Source organism: Saccharomycodes ludwigii, chromosome II (genome assembly GCF_020623625.1).
Source record: "Saccharomycodes ludwigii strain NBRC 1722 chromosome II, whole genome shotgun sequence".
Lineage (NCBI taxonomy): Eukaryota > Fungi > Ascomycota > Saccharomycetes > Saccharomycodales > Saccharomycodaceae > Saccharomycodes > Saccharomycodes ludwigii.
This window is the reverse complement of record NC_060201.1, coordinates 377999-398392: the sequence shown is the minus strand read 5'-3', so window position 1 is coordinate 398392 and position 20394 is coordinate 377999. Positions and strand designations below refer to the sequence as shown.

Below are 20394 nucleotides of genomic sequence, written 5' to 3'. Positions count from 1 at the left end.
TCAAAGGAATAAGTTTATAAAGATTATTAAATGGTCCGTATCTAAAACCCATTCTTTTGAAGCATAAATTTCAAATTACGTTCATCCTTTTCCCTTCTCATTTTTTCCAATTCCTCAATGCCGCCAGATTTATTCAAATTACCAGCCTCCACAAAATTACCTAGTTCATCTTGAAACTCATCTCTTATTAAATATTCCTTTTCCTTGACACGCAACTTCTCTGATTTTTCAATGGCTTGGACTCTGCTGTCATGGTCTGGTTTCAAGCTCTGTACTTCCTCTAGAACAGCATCTCTAATATTATTAAAGGTACCTGGTTTGGCAATTGGCAACAAAACTGGCTTGGGCTTCTTTTTAATACTAGGGTTTTTCAATTGTTCCTCACAACACAATTTTACCAATTCGAAAGTCTCACTACATCTCTTCAAATCCTCCCTCAAATCAAAACCCAAATCTTCCTGTAAATTCAGAAATTGTTGTTCTTCGCAAACTTTATCCAATTCACGTTCCCAGATCATTTTCCAACGTGGCTTTTCTAAATTAACAAATTCTTCCATATCTTTCAAGTTAGCCATCGCAACTTTTAAATCGCTCGAAACATCTTCTAATCTTTTGTTCACAGGCAATGATCCTCTAACAGCCACATCCTTCCGTAGCAACTCAATAGTGTCTTGCAAATTGTCCACTTTAGTTAATAAATCGTCTGACATCCTAGACAATTTCCCTTGCGAATTTTCCAAATATATTCTTTCCTTAATATCTTTGTTATTATTGTTCTTAGTAATATCCAATGTCGTATTTGCAGATGACGCCAAATTCTTGAACTTGGTTAATTGAGAGGATAAATTTGCCACCACAGTTTCCGTTTTCAATTTATTATCTGAGTGCAATTGTTTTAGAACCCTTAAGTCCCTTTTCAAATCAGCAGCAACGGCCTCAGAAAGTTTACCATTGGAATTACTCGTACCAACATCAGTAACAGATTGGGATTGTGGTGTAGTAAAATCTAAGGGCAACACCGATGAAGATGTGGCTGGCAATGTATGTTGTTGTTGCTGCTGTTGTAAGGAATGTGTGGTTTCTGTCACCATAGCTTGTAGTTTACTCAAAAATTCTTTTTGCTGCTGGATCAATTTATTTTCCAAATGCTCAAAGCCGGTATTAGAAATAGTTTCAGATGGCTGGAGAGAAGACGTGGAAGGAGAGTGATGAGCAAGGGGAGAAGAAATAGAGGTTGTTTTTTGTTCGGCATCAACCTTTTCCTTCAATGAGACATCTATATTAGCGGATGCTCCATCGCGAGGACCTTTATCCTCAATTTCTAACACAAATCCGTCCGATATTTTACAAATATCATTGTCCTCTAATTCATAAGATATATGAGGATAGGCAGGATCCTTCACGTAAATGATATCGGGGAATTGCGATGGTGACTTATATCTATATGTGAATTTTTCAGTGAATAATAGCCGAATAGAACTCATGGTTAGTGGGTATGTAGCGTCGCATTTTTTAGTTTGCGAATTTAGTTTCAAAAATATAGTAATTAATTTGTGTTTTGTATTGCTACCAACGCTACTCATTCTACCGTTCCTCCCCTCATTATCAACATTCGTTGACGGAACAACTGTAGATGAGGAATTATTCGTAGAGTTGAATGAAGATAAGGAGGCCCTATCGGGGTCTAGTCTGGAATTTCTTCTTTTCTGAGAATATTGGTTACTAGTACCTACAGATGCGCTGAGAATCCTAGAATTCCTAACATTGTTGCTATTATTAGTTTCAACAAAATCCGTGTTGGAAGCTGGTGCATTATCAACCATAATAGACTTATTAACACTATTTTTATTGTCAGTTCCATCATCTGAAAAGGTAGAGATTGGACGATGTGGTGATGGTGTCGGTGGTGCATTTTGAGAGGTCAATTTAGCCAAATGATAAGCAGAAAATCTCTTGGAAGCTCTTCTTTGAATGGTGTCTCCCTTTTTTAACTGTTGCAATGCTTGACTTTCATCGCTACTGCCATAATCATCAGTAGTATGTTCCATATTTTGAGAAGGAACCGTTAAGTTATTTTTAGGCTCATTAGTAACAGTTGCATTTTTTTTTAAGGAATCTTTTCCGACACTTATTTCACTTTCCCTAACACCTTCCGGAGACAATACAGGACTGGATAAAATATCCTTTTTACCAGAGGTCCCTGGTGATCGGTTTGTTTCCGGTGATAAATACTGTTGTTGCTGTTGTTGTGGCTGTTGCTGTTGTTGCTGTTGTTGCTGTTGTTGTTGTTGTTGTTGTTGTTGTTGTTGTTGTTGTTGCTGCTGCTGCTGCTGATGCTCACTCAGGGCAGTTGTATTTGTTTTACTTACTCTCCTCCCAGTACTCTGGGCAGGAGGAATGGCAGGAGGAATGGCAGGAGGAATAGCAGGAGGAATAGCAGAATGCGTGCCATTACCAATGTTGGTGACAGAGGTAGAAGAAATCGATCTTTTTTTGTCTTCCTCCATATTTTTCAATAAATTTCTTTTTACCTTAATATTGGTCAATAGGCTCTCAATAATATCCTTAATATCCGGCCAATACTTGTCTAAAGCCTCTGGCGATGGTTTCTCTCTCAAAGCTTTTTCTAAGATGGCACGCAATTCTTTGGGAACATTTCGCATATCGCTCATATCAATTCCAGCATGTAAAAAATACTTTACCACAATTTGAAAATCATTTCCTAGTTGAACATAGGCATCTGAAATATTTTTTTGTGATTCCTGACCTCTAGTCCACGCAGTTAATTTTTGCAATAACTGTTTTGTAGAGATAATTAACTTGGTAACACTACTTTCAATACTATTTGCTGTTTTATAACCGCTACTACTGCTTATTGCGCTATTATTACTAATAGAAGATACGACTCTGCTACTAGTGCCATTTTCCTGAGTAGTTTGTAAACTGGTAACAGATGGAATACGACTACTGTTGCCCTCAGTTAGATTAGTAGTGCTACTGCCGCTGCTGTTACCTGTTTTTTCAGTATGATGGTGGTGATGATGATGATGATGACGACGACGAGGACGTTCACTTGTTGATTGTTCTTCAGACATCAATTAATAAATTTATATTCTCTTGAAATTCTTCAAAAATAAAAAGAAAAACGGTATGTCCTACTTTCTTTTATTATAAAATATAGCAAAATAAATATAGATCTTTGTGTGTGTGTAAATGCGTTAGTATAATTATATACAAATCGTAATTTCGTTACTTTATTTTATTTCTTTTTTTCCATAATTGAATTATAAAGATAGTAATTGTAAGACGTTATCTTTAAAGCTGGAAATTTTTTAAAAAAGGAAAAAAAAAAAAGGAAAAATAAAAAATAAAAAAAAAAGAACGAAAAACGAAAAAAGAAAAACGAAAAACGAAAAACGCGCCAATTTGAATCTTGTCATACTTTCTAAGCTTAACTTGTTCCTTTTTTTTTTTTTTTTTAAAAAAATATATATATATGTATATAGAATACGCAAAACATAAATAATCCTGAATCTTTCAAGTTTCCTAAATGTGGATATGACTAGTGGATTGAAAAATGAGCTAACAATAGTCCCTGATTCAGAAGGAGAATCTCAAGAAATTGTATTTTGGTATCCCAGCGATACTAGCAATGGAAAGAATTTCCAACTATGTTCTACATCATCTACAAATATCATTCCTGATAATAATAGCGAATTTTCAACTTCAGATACAGAAGATGCTTTTAATTGTAACGCTAACCTTTCTAATAACAAAATTTCATCAAACAATGCTTCATTTGATTTAAACACAAACATCGAGCATCCGGATAGTGTTATACGGCATTCTTTAGACATCCCTATAATGAATAAGCAGAAAGAAGCTGAATCAACCGAGCAATTATACAATCAACATAATAATATTCTTGACAAACAAGAAAGACCTTTAAGATGGTCACTACGTAAACGTAAAGCTATCCAAAAAATGCCCTACAGTTTAGATAGATTAAAACATAAACAGTTGTTAAAAGGGTACGAAGTCCTTAACTTTGACAGTATTAATGTAAACGATTTACCTGAGATTTCACTTTCCTTTGGAGAAAAAAACCATAACAAATTTACAAATAAACAACAACATACACAACATCCTCTACTATCAACCCAGGATGATTTCTGGCAGGATAGCGATGATGACTATGATTTCGAAATCCAAAGAAATATTTCTTTTCAGAATAGCGCTACACATACAGATAGTAGCGATAATAGATCTACTGATTCTGAAGAGAGCATTATTTTACCAAGAAAATTGGCAAAACAGGGCATTCTTGAGGAAGGAAATAGTGACAACAATATGACTTTATTAAGCTGTTCCAATACAAACTCTGATGAAAATGATGTTTCAACATCAAAAATCTCCCAATTATCTGAAGATACTTCAAAAAAGGAGACAGATAATATTATATTTAGAGGGAGAGTGATTAGCTTGAAAAACGGATATAAAGGTGTATTGCCTAAGGCAATTTGGGAAAAACAAATTAAAGCTACCGAGGGAACAGTTGTTCCAAATGGTGGGAAAAAAACTAGAGGCTATATAAATAACACAGTACCACATAAGGGTGTTGCTAAAAGGAAAATAACACGCAATCCCCGAAACAATCAATACCAAGAATTATTGAATGACATACTGGCCTCTGATGACGAAGAGCCTTCGGAAACAAATAACGCTAATAGTAACATTAGCACTAATTCCAGCGATAGCATAATGTTACATACTATCAATGCTGGAATTGAAGATGCAAAAGCAGCTGCAGAAATTAATGAATATTTTGAAAAGAAATATAATGAATTTTATACAAGCGATTATTTATCTTTGTCTTCAAATGATAAGTCAATTGCTCAACAGAAACAGAGCTCCACTGATTTATCAAATCAAAATTTAAGGAGACATTCATCTGGCGCTGAAAATATTTCTGTTCATACTTTTAAAAACAATATCGATAGTTCGGATGATTCTATTAACATAAAGAAAATGGAAGGTAGTATAATTGATTTGCACGATTATCCTCAGATAGATTATATGCTGAGTAAACGTTCCAAAATAAGGGGATCCAGCAGCAATACTATTAATAACGGTACATCTAAAAGAAAGAAGAATGTTACAAGGAGAACCCGAATTCTTAGAGATAAAAGACAAACACGGAATTTCAATGCCCCAAAATTTTTTAAAATTGGGAGGAATATTTCAAAAAATAATGATTTAAGTTCAATTGGACATGCTGCTCCTTCAATTGTGGAAAGTATCGCTGAAACTAGTGCTTTTGGTAATAATGTTGAATATGCCCAGTCTGGTTCGGTTAAAAGAATTGGGAATGGCAGATCAGGAAATGGTATAAACGTTTTTGCAAAAACAACAACACCAGAAACAAAGGATACACACAAACTGAATAAGACAAAAAATAATAATAAAGAAAATGATAAAAAAGGAAAAAGGAAAATTGGGTTATATACAACAGATATGCTACTTGGCGATGATATAGAATTAAATAGGAAAATAAATGCATTTACCACAATTGTAGAAGCTCCTGGGAATAAGTACGTATTAAACAAAGTGAAAAGAAAACCTGCTGTTCCTGCTGGAGGCCACACAGACGTTTCAGATAGTTCAGCTGAGAGAATAGCAACCAATAAAAGTGTACTACTTGACACCCCCATTTTTAAAGCTTTATCAACAAATTCACTTTTCCAGGCCCCTGATACAATTTCATATTTCATAGCACAGGAAAAAATAACTTTGTCTTCATTTTCTAATGAATTCCTGAAGCAATTAGCTGCCTCCTTTGATAAAATTGTAAGAGTAGGTATAACTGATGTGGAATTATTAGATTTTCTAGGCAAATTGATAGAGTTTTGCTATCACCGCAATAACTCTGATATATTACCAATCTTAGATTCCTTTCAAACTTCCTTTAGATCAAAACTAAGACAGGTGGCTCAAAGAGCAAAACCGATCCATTTTTTCACACTTTCCGTTTGCTTGTTAATTGAATTTGAAGTATCCAATTATAGTTCTATTACAAGTTCGTTTAGGTCCAATATTGAGAGCAAAATTTTAAGGGACAGCGAAAAGTATTTTGAACTATTATCTAACATGTCAGTTACCGTTTCTCGATTTGGACAGACGGATTTTTTAGCTGAAAGCCATTTTATTGTTTCTTTTCTCATTAATAAGCTGAATATGAAGGATAAATTTTGGGCGGAAATAAGCTCTAAACGCTGCTTATCACCCAAGATTTTAAATACTGTGCTCTATCTATTTCCAACTAAAACCCCATATTGGAATATTATTTCATTAGAAAATCAAGATTTTCCACTTGTATCTGCCTCGATTAATTTCATCCAATTTGCAATAAATGATTATGACTGGATAATAACAAAGGAGTTGGTACTAAAACTACATTTATTATTTAAAAGCAGATCTTTCACAAATTTTGAACAAGAATGTAATAATAAAGATGGTGTTTGCAGAATTGTAAATAAAAATTTTGGAATTGAACCAGATACAATATTCAATTTTTACTTAACTGTTTTGAACAATTTTGTAATAACAGACTCATTAATAGAGAAAATTACACCCTTGGGGAGTATCACCACCATGGACGGATCCCAAATTCCAAACAGAATTAATTTATTGTTAACTTTAACATTAAAGTCAGACTTTTTGTTTGAAAAAAAATACGAACAACTAATAACATCAGCTCTAAGCGGTTTCCCCGATATAGGTGTCTTTAACTATAAATATATGCTGGAGGGTCTACTATCATTATTCGAAGTAAGTAATCAAAAAAACCAGACTATCAATGGAAATTGTATTTTAATCTTTTATGAATACCAAAAGAATAAACCCAATGTCAAAGGAAGTTATTCTGAAGTTTGGTGCGATTTTATTGGCCATCTATGTAAGATTTTGCCTAATTTTGGCACGAATAAGCAACATTTACTATATTCATTGCGCCATGTTGCATCGCAGATGGCCAAGGATGGGAACTATGACAGTGTAGTGCTCATTATGATACTGGGGTTGGTTACTAAGAACCTAAAACTGTTACCACCGAGATGGGTAGAATCAAATCTTTACCAGTTATTATCAACGGTTTGTTTTCAAAATTTCAAACTTTTCAAAATATATTGTGATGTAGTCAAGTATTTGATCCAGAGTCATATTCTAACGCTATGGAGTGTTTTATCTTATAATAGCAGTGTTGCGAAACTACCAGTAGAACAACAATGCTATTATTATGAAAGTTTGTTAGAAGTATGCAACGAAGAATCTTCATTTTTGTTAATTAAACCTGCTGTTATGAAAATTATACTTTCCAATATTTTTAACGATAAATTTGATTTAAAATTTTTGAAACTAGTCAAATCCTTTTTCGATAAGGATCCATCAATAAAGACTCCGTTTCGAGTTTTGGCCTTGCATTCCACTTTTACTAGCATCAAACAGATACTATTGGGCTTTGATGAAGCACATAATCTGGGATTTTTCAACGAGTTTTTAAAGTTGCTAAAGGCCAAGTATTTAAATAAAGTTAAAGTTGAATTGTGTCGGGAAATAACTATTTTCATCAACGCATCATTGAATAATTTGGTTAGAAGTAATCAAATTTTTGAATTTTTGAAAAAGGAGTTTAAAATCTCAAACTTTGAGACAGAGAAAAGTGCTTTTAAACAAAAATATATTACCCTATCCAATATTCAGGATAAAGTCAATTTAATTCTTTTGGAGATCTTACAAGTGTTGGAAAATAAATTAGATATTGAAGAGACAAAATTAAAAATAGAATCATTATTTGCCTTGAAAAAAAAAGATTACGCAGATGAGTTTAATTTACTATTGAAGATAATTTTATGTTGTATATATGGAAATAGTGCACTATCTTTCTATATTTCAACTATCTTATTTGCAATAATTTCAAATGTATTGGAGCAAAAAATGATGGTTACCACCAATAATGAATTTTTAATTCTTTTAAAGTTTTTGCATAATATCAGCAATAATATTAGGTTTAAAAAAAATTTGACTGCTTTACTGCCATTTTATTATTGTTTATCCTGCTTTTATCTTGATCTGAAATATATCGGGTCTGGATTTAAAGAGTCTGAAATTATCGAAGAAAGTATAGATAAATTTATGGGAAGATGCAAAGAATCATCTAGAATAGAGGATTTGAAACTAGATAATATTGTATCGCATCAGGTACTGGAATTAATTAAAAAATTCGAGTCCACCATTGAAATTGAGAAATTTTACGAAGAAAAAGATTATGAAATGTTTTCATCGAAAATAGAGGATATTTGTTTATAGATTTATTATTATTATTAATGTAATTAACCTCTAATTCTATTTTCTGCTTCCAATTTATCCACTTGTTTCTTTAAATCCAATAGTATTGTAATTTTTTTCAACAACTGATCATGTTTTTTCACTACGTCAAAAGTTGGCATTACTGGTCTTGTCGGAATTTGCAATTCATTTAAAGCAACTTGAACTTTATTTTGGACAGCAGGTTTGAATGAACTGATTTTAGTAGAGCGTAAGAAAACACCGGGTGATAGCTTGTTTTCATACAAATGTATCCCAAGACTTTTCCTTTCATCCTTATTAAATTCTCGTAGCAAACTAGTAACAGGATCATTGATAAGTTGAACTGCCTTTTCCGATTCTTGTCTCCTCTTAGTGCCATTACTACCGCTACTGCCACCATTGTTTTCCTGATTATCTTGACTCTTTGTTTTCGCAGAGTTTTTTTTGTTTTCTTGTTCTTTTTTACTTTCATCTTCAATTTTCCTTGTTTTTTGCTGTTTCCTGAATTGTTGCTGTTGTTTAACCCATGGATTTTCTGCGACTGAATCATACTTACGTTTACGAGACTTGTCTGCTAACAAACTATTATAGAATTGGGTCATACCATGTGAAGTTAAAAATTGTTGAATGGATATATCATCAACGGCAGTTGGAGAATCTAGCAGACGTAATAATTGTTCTCTTTCCGCTAACGTTCGTTTAGCAGCCATTTCAAATCTTTTGGCCTCTATTACTAAAGCTTCCTCTTCTGCTATTTCTGCAGATGATCTAGATAGAAGCCTATTTAAATATTGTTTGCGTTCAATCTCCTTTTCTTTAGGAAAATCTAAAAACTTTAGTATTTCTTTATTTTCTGGATCTATGTGTTGCATATATTTTCTGCAGACAAAATAAAACATGTCTTTTAAATCCTCCACACTTCTTTGTTTCCCCTCAAAATCGTATCTATCTAAAATGACAATCCATTTCAAATCATAGAGCCTGCATAAATCAAAAAGGTATTGAATTTCTTTGAATTCATAAGTTTTTCTATCTTCTTCAGACATGAATTTTTCAAACTCTTGCTGATCAAATTGCGGGATTTTGTAATGAATATTGAATTTAGAGTACATGGATACCTGTGATTCAGCATCAAGCAGATCTTTAGAGCCCTTTACCCAGTGACGCAAAGTGAAAGAACTTTTCTCATTAGGCCTGAATGGCGCATACGTCCATGGAGAGGGCTTTCCTTGTGTTTTCATTTTAAATGAAGTTTTGAATTGAGTCCCAATGTTATTACTATGTATTACACTGGGGGGTAAACTATCCCCCAATAAGCTGTACAACTCTCGTTGTAAGCCTGTCATTGGTGGTACAGGTATTTTAGGAGTTAATTGCTTTTTCTTTGAGTTTGCGCTACTTGGAACTGGTGATTCCGAATTTTTCTTTTGGATATTTAACATATCAAACAAATCATTGGATGATGCCATTGTTGAACTGTTCTTTAGTGTATGTCTGGTTATTTTCAAGGATGGGGGGGGGGGGGGGGGATTGTATTATTAAAAGCCTATTAGGATGGCGATGGGAGATATGTAAAAAGTAAAATAGAGGCAAAAAAAAAAAAAAAAATTAATAATAATAATAATAATGATGGAAAATAGCAAAAATTGTAAATCTGATCGTTCTTTTTTCTGCTTTTCTTTTCCTTTTTATTTTTTTTTTTATTTTTTATTTTTTTTTTTAGTAGCTAATTCTAAAAACAAGTAAAATAATGTTTCAAACATAAACCAACAGCTTAAAGTGAAACGTTAATCATTTGTTTTTCATATTCATCCTTTTAAAATATATATACAAAAGAAAGGAACAACACCAGAATTCAAAAATGACCACAACATCCAAGAAAATTAAAATTAACCCTCCAAATAAAATGATTTGGCTGGATAATACTGATCAAAAAGTATTTTTCAATAAGAACTGGCCTTCCTTTAAGGACGCCATTATCAAATTATTATCTGATGAAAAAAGTTCCAAACAACTATCGTACCAAACTTTATACAATAACGTTTATCAAATTTGTGTACTACAACAATCAAAAATACTGTATGATAATTTACATGAGGAAATAACCAGGTTTCTAGACGAATATAAGAAGTATACCACTTTGACTGAGTTGCTAACGCTATGGACTGGTTTCAAAAATAAATCAAAAGTCTTGGCAAGCATTTTTATATATTTAGATAAAGTCTACTCTACAGGCACACCAATCCCTTCCACTTATGATATGTGTTTATTAACTTTTAGAGATTCAATAATTTTACCTAATATTGATTATATTAAAAATGATATGATCAAAGACTTTTACTTGATTAGAGAATATGGAGTAAATATGCTGGATGGTTTAGATCCAGAGCTCCTTTACCCAGACATAGAAAGCGTATATGATGTGTTGCATAAGGTAGTTAATGTCTTGGAATTATTAGATTTAAATAATAATACCACAGTTTTTGAATATCACTTTGAACATGTTTTACTGGGAGAAACCAAAAAGTTCTATACAAGTTTGCGTGATCAAAAATTCAAAACAAATCACTTAACCCCGGAAAAGTACCTGAAATTTACCACTTCTGTGATATTAATTGAAAAGGACAATCTTCGGAAAATTTTTACAAATGAAGATGTTATCACAAAGTTTACTAATTTTGTTCAAACTGTTTTCATTGACGATAATTTGGATTATTTAATCACTGAGGTATTAAAATATTTTATAGAACATGATGATTACGAAAATACTAATGAATTTATCAGCTTGCTATCTCTAGATGAGGAAAAGAATAGTAAAAAATTCATTGCAGCGTTTACTAATATTGTAGGAGGCTATTTTTCGCAAATTAAGGAAGATAAGCAATTAACACGCAGAAAGTCACAAATCAAATGGATTGAAGATTTTATAGTTGGCCAACAAAAGTTTATTGTACTTGAAGAAAGGATCAAGTTTCCAGACTACAAAGTGCAAATGCTAAGAGCTATTAATGAGTCGATTTCCAATTATTTGAACCTTGAGGAATATAAACCAGTAGAGTATTTATGCCAATATATCGATAGCTACTTAAAAAATGATGTTAATGAAAAGTCGGAAAATACGAAAACCATTACAGGTAACAATGGTGGTATTTTACGCGAGCTGCAAGACATTTTAAACAAGTGTGTTAGATTGTTTCAACTAATCAAAGATATAGATTCTTTTGAAAAAGTATACAAAGAACAGTTAGCTAAACGTCTACTTCAACATCGTTCTAACATTGAAGCTGAAAAATGGGTTGTCGCTAGAATACGCAAGGATTTTGGTGGTAGCTACACTGTTAAGATGGAAAGTATGATACATGATATTTTGCTGTCACAAACATACACAAATAAGGTATATACACCTGCAGATGTTGGAAGATACCATCTACCAGAAGGATTTGAATTGAATACATGCGTATTGACCAAGACTAGTTGGCCATATGACGAAAAGGATAGAATTGATTATCCGGACGTATGCTTTCCCCCTGGAATGAAGGAGTTGCAAGTTGAATTTGAGAAAAGCTATATGAAATGCCACAAGGGTAGGACATTGAAATGGGCACAAAATTTGGGGTACATGGATCTTGGGTATCAATTTACAAAAAGCTATCATGTTATTACCATGCCAGTTTATGCTGCGATTATATTATTGTTGTTTGAAGAATTTGATACCTTAACGGTTAGGCAAATCGAGACATTAACTCGTTTACCAAAAAAAACAATAACTAAACATTTGGCAACCATGGCCTTGGCACCTAAAACGCAAATTTTAATAAAGGAACCGTTATCCAGAATGATTAAAGACCATGATGTGTTTTCCATTAATGATAATTTCACAGCACCAAGCGAAAATGTCAAATTAATGAATGTCATGACCAAAGCAGAGCACGAAGAAAAGCAAAAATCAAATCCTAATAGAAATTTTAACGTTATGAAGACTTCGGCTAAAGATTCCACCAAATGGCAAATAAAATCGGCCGTTATTCTTATTATGAAAGAGAAGAAAGATTTACCGATCTCTGACTTAATATTGGAACTAAAATCACGTTTTCCTTTTGATTTGGATAGCCCTGCAGGAAACACCATATTACAAGAATCTCTAGAGTATTTATTGAACAAAGGTCACTTGGCGAGAAATGAAGATGCCACGCTTCATTATGTAGTTTAAAAGAAAAATACAGGGCAGTGCCTTTCTCTTTCACTTCTCCCTAGTTAGAGATATCACCTCTATTTTTAATTTTAATAATTATTCATATATGCCTTTTTTTTTTTTTTTTTTTTTTTTTTTATTACAAATTTTTTATGCTTATTTATCATATAATTTTTGCGATTCAACATTTTCAATTTATCAACATTTTGGGATCTTTTTAAATACATGCCCTTTCCTCAATGGTTTCATTATTCCTTGTGTGTCTTTACCACAAATTAAACATTTTTGGTTGTCATTACCTTGGATTGTATTCAAAAAACATTTTTTGCAAAAGGAATGTCCACAATTGGTCTCAATCGGGGACTCGTACTTTTGTTTACATATAATACATTTAAAGGGGACGATATCCTTTTGATCTATACTTTTATCATCAATATTTTTAATTTTTTTATGTGTCATAATATCTGAATTCCATTTAGTAGTTGTAAAAGTAGCGTTCCCTAGGCCCTTAATATAATCATCCCTTGAGTGCAGAAATTTACAACTGTCGCCATACCCACAAAACCCGGTTTCTTTAAAATCTTTGCATACATCCGGTTGATAATCAACCAATATTTTATCTTTAATAGTGGGTAAACGTTTATTATTGGTAACACGAATCTCTTTGATATTATTATTTAATTGTTCGACATGTACTTCTTTAGCTTTCTTTTCCGACTCCTTTAAATCTTCTTTTTTTAAGGAGGTTTTAATGGGATTTGTAAGCTTCCTTCTTTTTTTAACAGACCAAATGGTTTCGTTCTCAGTTTCTTCTGCCGGGATCAGTTGCTGCTGCTGTTTTTGCTCATCACTATCAGGCGTTAATAGTATTCTTTTGTCAGGTTTCGTTCCATTTTGGTGTTTAACAGTCCTTTTTTTAAACATGATAAAAGTGACTTTATCTTAGTTATTTATATTTGGAATATATTATTTTTCTTTCCTTGCTTTGAAGTATAAGCTGTTAATTTAGTTTTTTGTAGAGATATAAAGTGGTAAGACCATTCATAAATTATAATGATTCAATTTGATTAAGCTAAACTTTTTTTTGTAATTTGTAATTTGTAATTTGTAATTTGTAATTTGAGTTAAACCGAAGATGCTCAAGGACAATCTGCTTCGGACTAAATGTTTATTTATTTTTTTATTTATTTTTTTTATGGAAAATATATATGATCTTACCCTCCCTCTAAGAATTAAATTTATTGATATTATATAATTTTCTTTTTTTTTTTTTTTTTTTATAAGATACATAAAGTACCCACTTAAATATAAAAATTAAAAAAAAATAAAATAAAAAAAAACATACACTACTTTTATTAATGAGCAATACGGTTGCAGCTAAAAATAGCCCATTAGATATGTCAAATAACAGTCCCATGACTAAGAATAGCTTAAGTAATGAAACATCGACAGATGACATCAAAGAGCAAAAACCAGACGATCAATCGAAAAATACTCTGGAAACTTCATCAACACAAGAACAACCACAGTCTAGCTTTGCTGCTAACAAAAACAATCCTAATACCACACCTGCACCTGGTAACCCTAACAATCATTCTGAATCTAATAAAAACAATACACCTCCATTTGAGTCTAGGTTGATTGACCCTAGCATTAAAAAAAGAGCTGTTTTGTTAGACGGCAACCGGGTTTCTAATTCAGAAAGATTAGGGTTTAATCATCGAGCCAAGACTAACAAGGATAGACCGTTGCGTGGTGTATTGAAGAAAAACGTGGCAGTCTCTTCCTTGCACGGGTCTACCACTGCGGCTTCAACCACTAGCAATAACACACCCTCGTATGAAATAATACAGTCATCGCCACTTTTAACATCCACGCCTCCAAGTATCTCTAGGTCCTTGATTCGATTGTACCCTTACTTAATCGTATTTGACAAAGTTTTGGGTTTATTAACTTGGACAAACGATAATATATGGGGTAGCGTTTTACTACTTTGCGTTTACATAACTATAAATTTATACTTTCAACAAATAATTACCTACTTTGGTCATCTAACTATTGTAATTTTATTATGGTTGTATTCAATGCTAGATAAAAACGTTGGCGAGGAAATGGAATTGCATCCCACTTTGGATGATATTATATATATTGTTTCGTCCGTGGCTGCTAAGTTTGATCTTCTGTTTTCACCAATAACGGTGCTAACCACCCAGGATATTAAAAGAGTGTTGATAACGACAATATTTCTTTCTCCGTTTTATATGCTTATCACGATTTTCTTTCTTCCTAAGGAAAAATTAGTTTTGATTATTGGTATTTTTTTTTTAACTTATCATTCTTCGTGGAGTAAAGTCACAAGAGCTTTAATGTGGAAATTTAAAATTGTAAGATTGCTGGCCTTTTACATTACAGGTCTGGACATCGATGGAATAAATAGATTTAAAAAAAGAAACGGAGGGTTATTTTCTGCTGTACACAAAAAGTTATTGAAGACAGAAGGTTATAATAGTATAATCAATGGCACGAATGGTGGTGGTAATGGTGATAACGATTACATTAACAACAAACCAATTAGATTTACTTATGTTTTATATGAAAATCAGCGTCGTTGGTTAGGTATTGGCTGGAAGCCAAATATGTTAAGTTATGAACGAGCCGCTTGGACGGATGAGTTTTTGAACGAAGCACCTGAACCAGATCAGTTTAAATTACCCGACGATTCATCATCAGGAATGATTTGGAGATGGGTTGATAAAACTTGGAGGCTGGATTTAACTAATGACGGAGCTATTCAATTACCAAGTTCTAAACCGAAAACAACGGCAACACCCAATTCAGATGAAGGGTTTATATATTATGATAACACTTGGAAGAAGCCATCTACTGAAGACACTTATACAAAATATACTAGGAGAAGAAGATGGGTCCGTACTGCCGAATTGATTAAAGTCAGCGATGCTTTGTTACCACAACCTTCTTCGGCAGAAGCAACAACTCAGCCACAGCAAATCTCGGTTGAGGTCGGAACGTCGAGCGGAGTTGCCACTAGTGCAACTTCTTTATCTTCTAGACCTGTTACAAAAAGAAGAGTTTCATTTAGCAGTAAGAAAAACATACGAGTGTTTGATGAAGACGGCAGTATAAAAGAAGATAACGACAACCCCGAACGATTAAGCAGTGAGGACGATACCTGTAATGATAGCGATCTCGGAAAACAAGATAGTAGCAAGAAAAATGATTCATTAGATGATGGGGAAGACAAAAACAAACAAAAAATGGGCGAACAAGTTGGAAAAAGCACATAAACTAAAGGACAGGGGGGGGGGGGGGAGAAAAAAAAAAAACTAATATCACATCTATCCTTTGCCATTATAATAGATGGTAGATGATAAAATGAGGATCTACTTGTGCATAACGATGGCTGTGGATATCAATTATATTTTATACTTTCTTAGGCAATACTTCTTCTGCAAAACAAAGGATACCATCATTCTGCCCCTCCCGACATATATTACGAGTCTACATCCTTTTTCTTCTTGTACCTTATAGCTCTAGTTATTTTTATAGTCCAATTTTTATTATATACATACACTTTTTTTTTTTTTTTTTTTTTTAAATCATCTAATTAAAATCATGCCGATTTACAAACAATTCAACCGTTAATTGTAAAAAAGAAAAAAAAATTTTTTTATTCCTTGTATTTCTCTTTTTTTCTTCTTTTTTCTTCTTCCTTTAGAAAAAAAAAACAAAAAAAAAAAAAAAAAAAATATAAAAACATTATAAAGCAGATTTCTTTCTGTCTCATCCCTTCAAAAAGGAAACGAGGCAGAAAAAAAATAAAAATATAAAAGTATATTATCAATTAAACAAACAAAGTGAGCAAATAATTTTCAGATTCTACTTATTGTCACATGGTGTGCTATTAACTTTATAATTTGTTAACTTCCAAAGTTGGTGGCAAAGCTTGGATCAATTTCTTGGCTTTGGCGGCATCGTCAACGATCAAAGTATACAAGTTTTTAGAACCTCTGACCTTAAATTTGGTTTGTCTAAAAGATTTACCCTTCTTGTTCAATTTCTTGTTAACCTTGATGGTGGCAGTTTTAATATCAGCTCTTCTGGTCAATTCCAAAAATTGCTTAATGTCGGTAACTTCTCTAGCCATTTTTATTCTTGTTATTCAAAGGAGTTTGCGAGTGTTCTCTTGGTTATGAGGGTATTATGTTAAGAACTAACAAAGGAAATGTGACAAGATTAAAAAAAAAGTAAGGAAAAAAGAATTAAGAAGGAAATGCTACGTGTATAATTTTTTAATAGTTTAACAATAAAACTGAAAATTTAAGGTATACGACAAAGCAACGGTCATAACAAAATTTCCAAGAGGTTTTTTTCTTGGGTAAGAATTGAATTTTTAAAATATATATATACAATTTTTTTTTTTATTTTATTGGTGAAAAAGGAAATTAATAAAAGTATTTAAATATGGCGAAAAAGAAAGTGAAAAAAAACAAAAAAATTATGAAAGTTTGCAGGAGTCGTATCGATCCATTTATGGACATGTCCACCTGTAACAAATCATCGGAAAGTTGTTCCACCCGCAGCCAAAACGCAAAAAAGACAAGAAAAACAGAAAAAACAGAAAAAAAAGAAAACAAAAAAAAAAAAAAAAGAAGAAAAATTTCAATTACATAATAAAAAAATTAAAATATGTACGGATGTAAAAAATGTCACAAACTAACGTAACCAACTCATATTTTCTAACGATATTCCGTTAAAGCAGCCTAAAAGTTATTGATATCTACAAAATATTCAAGAAATTCCATTATTTTCCTTTAGTAAAAAAAAAAAAAAAATAGTTACTTCAATCATCCAACAGAATTTATGACACATATATATTTATTCCCTATACGACATCTTCTAGCTCTATATCTTCATCATCTTCATCATCATCATCATCCTCATTGCCGTTATTACTTGTACTTTTACTATACCCTACATTTGCACTGCCATTAACTTTGCTGTTTTCATCTTCCTTCTTAATAGTAACAGAATCAGCAGCAGAAGTGTCGCCTGGCACCACCTTTTCTTTATTCTGGTTGTTAACACCATCATCCTGTGTTACAGCAGAATTTCCGTCCTTGGCCAGATTTTCGTTGTCACTGCCACCTTCCCCACTTTTCGCCAATTCCCCTAACGTCAAATCTCTTTCTGCTTGTTTTAGTTTCTTATATTCTGTTTTCAACGTGTATTTTAAAGCATAAGGTCCCTTTTTAACCAACATAGCAACCTGGTCTAAACATTCCTTTAAATAGACTTCTGGTTGTTTGGTTCTTTCCTTTAACCCTTTCAAGGACCAGTAATCATATTCATCAAATAATTTGAATAGCAAATCCAATAGTTCCTTTTTTGGCATACGTATCGCCCTTGAGGAGTTTTTCTGCTGTTTTTCTCTACCCACTTTTAAGAAATTAGAATTATCCGTTCTCATACTCATACCAGCATTACTCATGGTTACACCTACTGTTTCTTCCAAGACTGTAATTGTTGGTTTCATAACATTTCTAACCAATTGTCTTCTTTGCTCCACAATGTTGTGGTAATTTGGATCATCAATAGAGGGAATAACTTGACACTCATGACAAATGGTACCAACCAATGCTGTCTTTTTAGGAATAGTTTTGACATATGGGATATAACGATCTCTACCTTCTCTGTCAACAACGACTCTTCTGAAAAACTTTTTTTTATTTCTTTTATATTGTTGTTGCTGTCTTTTCTTTTTCTTTTCAATTTCCTCTTGACGTTCTTGTCTTTTGATAAACAATTGTTTTTGCATTTCTGGATTATTTTCTAGTTCTTTGGCCTTTTTCTCATATTTTTTCAAGTTTTGTTCTGTAAACACAAATTCGTTTTCAACAACTTTTTTAGTCAATTCTATATCATAATTTCTTGGTAAATTTTCATCACCAGTGTCATCCAATACCATTCGAATAGTTTGATCCTTTTTATTAATTCTAATTTTTCCTAATTCCTGACCTTTTAAATTATCTCTGTCTCTCCATTTTTTTGCTAAAAACATTGGCAATCTAACTAGCCAAACTTGCTTGGCACTACTCCCCAAATCTAAATCTAAACTTTCTTCGTAAATTTTAGTTTCATTATTCTCAATATCGTTACCATCAAAAACTTCATCATCTTGTGATAAATACTCATCCCCACTATCATTTGAGTTACTTGCAGGAACAGTTACACTGCCATCTTTTCTTTCTGAACTCATTTTGTGTATATGTTGTTGTCACCAAGGTTGAAAGCTGTTATTTCTTTTTTTTTTTTTCCCCTTCCCTCCAGACTTTCCTTTTTAAACCTATAAGCAAGATAAGAAAAGGGGGGAAAGAATTAAAAAAAGAAAGAGTTTTATAATAAAAAAAGACATTTGCTTTAAAATCAAAGGGAAGAAAAGGCTTTTTATAAATTACGTAGCGATATTTTTTTTTTTTTTTTTTTTTTTTTTTTTTATTATTAATTTAATTTTTTTGTAATCCGGGTAAAAAACACAGCCAATCTAAATGCTATTTCCATTCAGGCATTTGAAAGTTTAATTGTTAAAAAGTAACAAAATGGCATCTAATTCCCACTTGGTAAATTACTGGTAGAAGAAAAAAGATAAAAGATAGATAGCAGCGAGCAAGTATCATTAATAATAAACTATGGATATAACTGATATATTAAAAAATGAAATAGCAAAAAAAAGGGTGCAGAAAGTACAGCAAGCAATAAACACTGACAAGGATGTCCCGTCCAATACCATACAGAATAACGATGATCAACAGAGCAAAAAAAAAAAAAAAATTGTTTTATTATCAAATCCAAATAACAGGAAAAATACCATTTCTAAAATTACCGGTACAGATGATAATAAAAAAAAGAGAAAGAATAAAATTATAAAAATGATCAAAGATACAGAACAACTGGCAAATGATACGTCTTATGTTTTTACCGAAAGTGATTTTCAAAACTTGGAATGTTTGTGTTCCAAAAGCTTGCAATACATTCATTATCTTTTAAACCTTCAGGAACAATGTTACAGCAAAACCAATAACACTGCTGATGACAAAATTGCTGATTCTGACAATGACAACATATGTAAGGAAACCAGAATAAACTTATTTCCATTGTTAATAAAATTAAGAAAAAAAACGCTGGATAGGAATACTTTAGTTACATTATCTACAACGTTATATTATTTACAACTTGCAGATTATAAGAGTTGCTTGGAAAGTTATATGAAGTTAAGCATCGGTAATGTTGCTTGGCCAATTGGTGTTGCAAGTATCGGTATTCACCAAAGAAGTAATCATTCCAGAATATCCAACAATTTCAATGCCAGTAGTAATATTATGATAGACGAAGAAACAAGACTATGGATAACCAATATTAAAAGGTTGATAACATTATTGCAGGAGTCGGAAAAGAGTGTTTAAGCAGCGATATAGTGTCTATGTAATACTATTGGAAAAGGTTTCCTCGGGTAAATTTATTTTATATGGTTCTATTTTGCTTTGTTGTCAATAGTGGTATATAATAATAGCCGGTAGATAATGAATATATTATGTATGTTCCCCCCCTCCATCACCGAGAAATAGTGAATTTTGGATGGAATTTTGGAATTTTGTAATTTTGTAATTTTTAAATTTTTCACTTATAACAAATTCCTTTCTTCCCTTTATTATCATTTTTTTTTTAAATTATTTTTTCCCTTTTTTTTTTTTTTTTTTTTTTTTTCTTAAATTGCTTTTCTTTTTTTGGATCAATTTTTCAATAAATTTTGCGATAAAAAA

At 32.2% G+C, this 20394-nt stretch overlaps 9 protein-coding genes across 9 annotated transcripts; 4 read left to right on the top strand and 5 right to left on the bottom strand.

Moving 5' to 3' along the window:
- Positions 1-41: 41 nt before the first annotated feature.
- BUD6 (formin-mediated actin nucleation enhancer) lies at positions 42-3095 on the bottom strand (the record flags this gene model as incomplete). The annotated part of the gene is made up of 1 exon (XM_046080364.1): positions 42-3095. One exon carries the CDS (start codon positions 3093-3095, stop codon positions 42-44), a length of 3054 nt encoding a protein of 1017 aa, XP_045935631.1.
- A 463-nt stretch (positions 3096-3558) lies between these two features.
- Positions 3559-8364, top strand: MMS22 (Mms22p; the record flags this gene model as incomplete). The annotated part of the gene is made up of 1 exon (XM_046080363.1): positions 3559-8364. One exon carries the CDS (start codon positions 3559-3561, stop codon positions 8362-8364), a length of 4806 nt encoding a protein of 1601 aa, XP_045935630.1.
- A 23-nt stretch (positions 8365-8387) lies between these two features.
- Positions 8388-9833, bottom strand: SWC4 (Swc4p; the record flags this gene model as incomplete). The annotated part of the gene is made up of 1 exon (XM_046080362.1): positions 8388-9833. The coding sequence occupies one exon, from the start codon at positions 9831-9833 to the stop codon at positions 8388-8390; it is 1446 nt and encodes a 481-aa protein (XP_045935629.1).
- Positions 9834-10225: 392 nt separating this feature from the next.
- CUL3 (cullin CUL3) lies at positions 10226-12574 on the top strand (the record flags this gene model as incomplete). The annotated part of the gene is made up of 1 exon (XM_046080361.1): positions 10226-12574. One exon carries the CDS (start codon positions 10226-10228, stop codon positions 12572-12574), a length of 2349 nt encoding a protein of 782 aa, XP_045935628.1.
- A 180-nt stretch (positions 12575-12754) lies between these two features.
- CWC24 (U2-type spliceosomal complex subunit CWC24) lies at positions 12755-13480 on the bottom strand (the record flags this gene model as incomplete). The annotated part of the gene is made up of 1 exon (XM_046080360.1): positions 12755-13480. One exon carries the CDS (start codon positions 13478-13480, stop codon positions 12755-12757), a length of 726 nt encoding a protein of 241 aa, XP_045935627.1.
- Positions 13481-13914: 434 nt separating this feature from the next.
- On the top strand, positions 13915-15861 carry SCDLUD_001464 (uncharacterized protein; the record flags this gene model as incomplete). The annotated part of the gene is made up of 1 exon (XM_046080359.1): positions 13915-15861. One exon carries the CDS (start codon positions 13915-13917, stop codon positions 15859-15861), a length of 1947 nt encoding a protein of 648 aa, XP_045935626.1.
- Positions 15862-16484: 623 nt separating this feature from the next.
- Positions 16485-16721, bottom strand: RPL38 (60S ribosomal protein eL38; the record flags this gene model as incomplete). Its single annotated transcript, XM_046080358.1, has 1 exon — positions 16485-16721. The coding sequence occupies one exon, from the start codon at positions 16719-16721 to the stop codon at positions 16485-16487; it is 237 nt and encodes a 78-aa protein (XP_045935625.1).
- Positions 16722-17459: 738 nt separating this feature from the next.
- Positions 17460-18833, bottom strand: TFG2 (transcription factor IIF subunit TFG2; the record flags this gene model as incomplete). The annotated part of the gene is made up of 1 exon (XM_046080357.1): positions 17460-18833. One exon carries the CDS (start codon positions 18831-18833, stop codon positions 17460-17462), a length of 1374 nt encoding a protein of 457 aa, XP_045935624.1.
- A 430-nt stretch (positions 18834-19263) lies between these two features.
- Positions 19264-20037, top strand: PRP18 (mRNA splicing protein PRP18; the record flags this gene model as incomplete). Its single annotated transcript, XM_046081546.1, has 1 exon — positions 19264-20037. The coding sequence occupies one exon, from the start codon at positions 19264-19266 to the stop codon at positions 20035-20037; it is 774 nt and encodes a 257-aa protein (XP_045935623.1).
- Between the last annotated feature and the right edge of the window lie 357 nt (positions 20038-20394).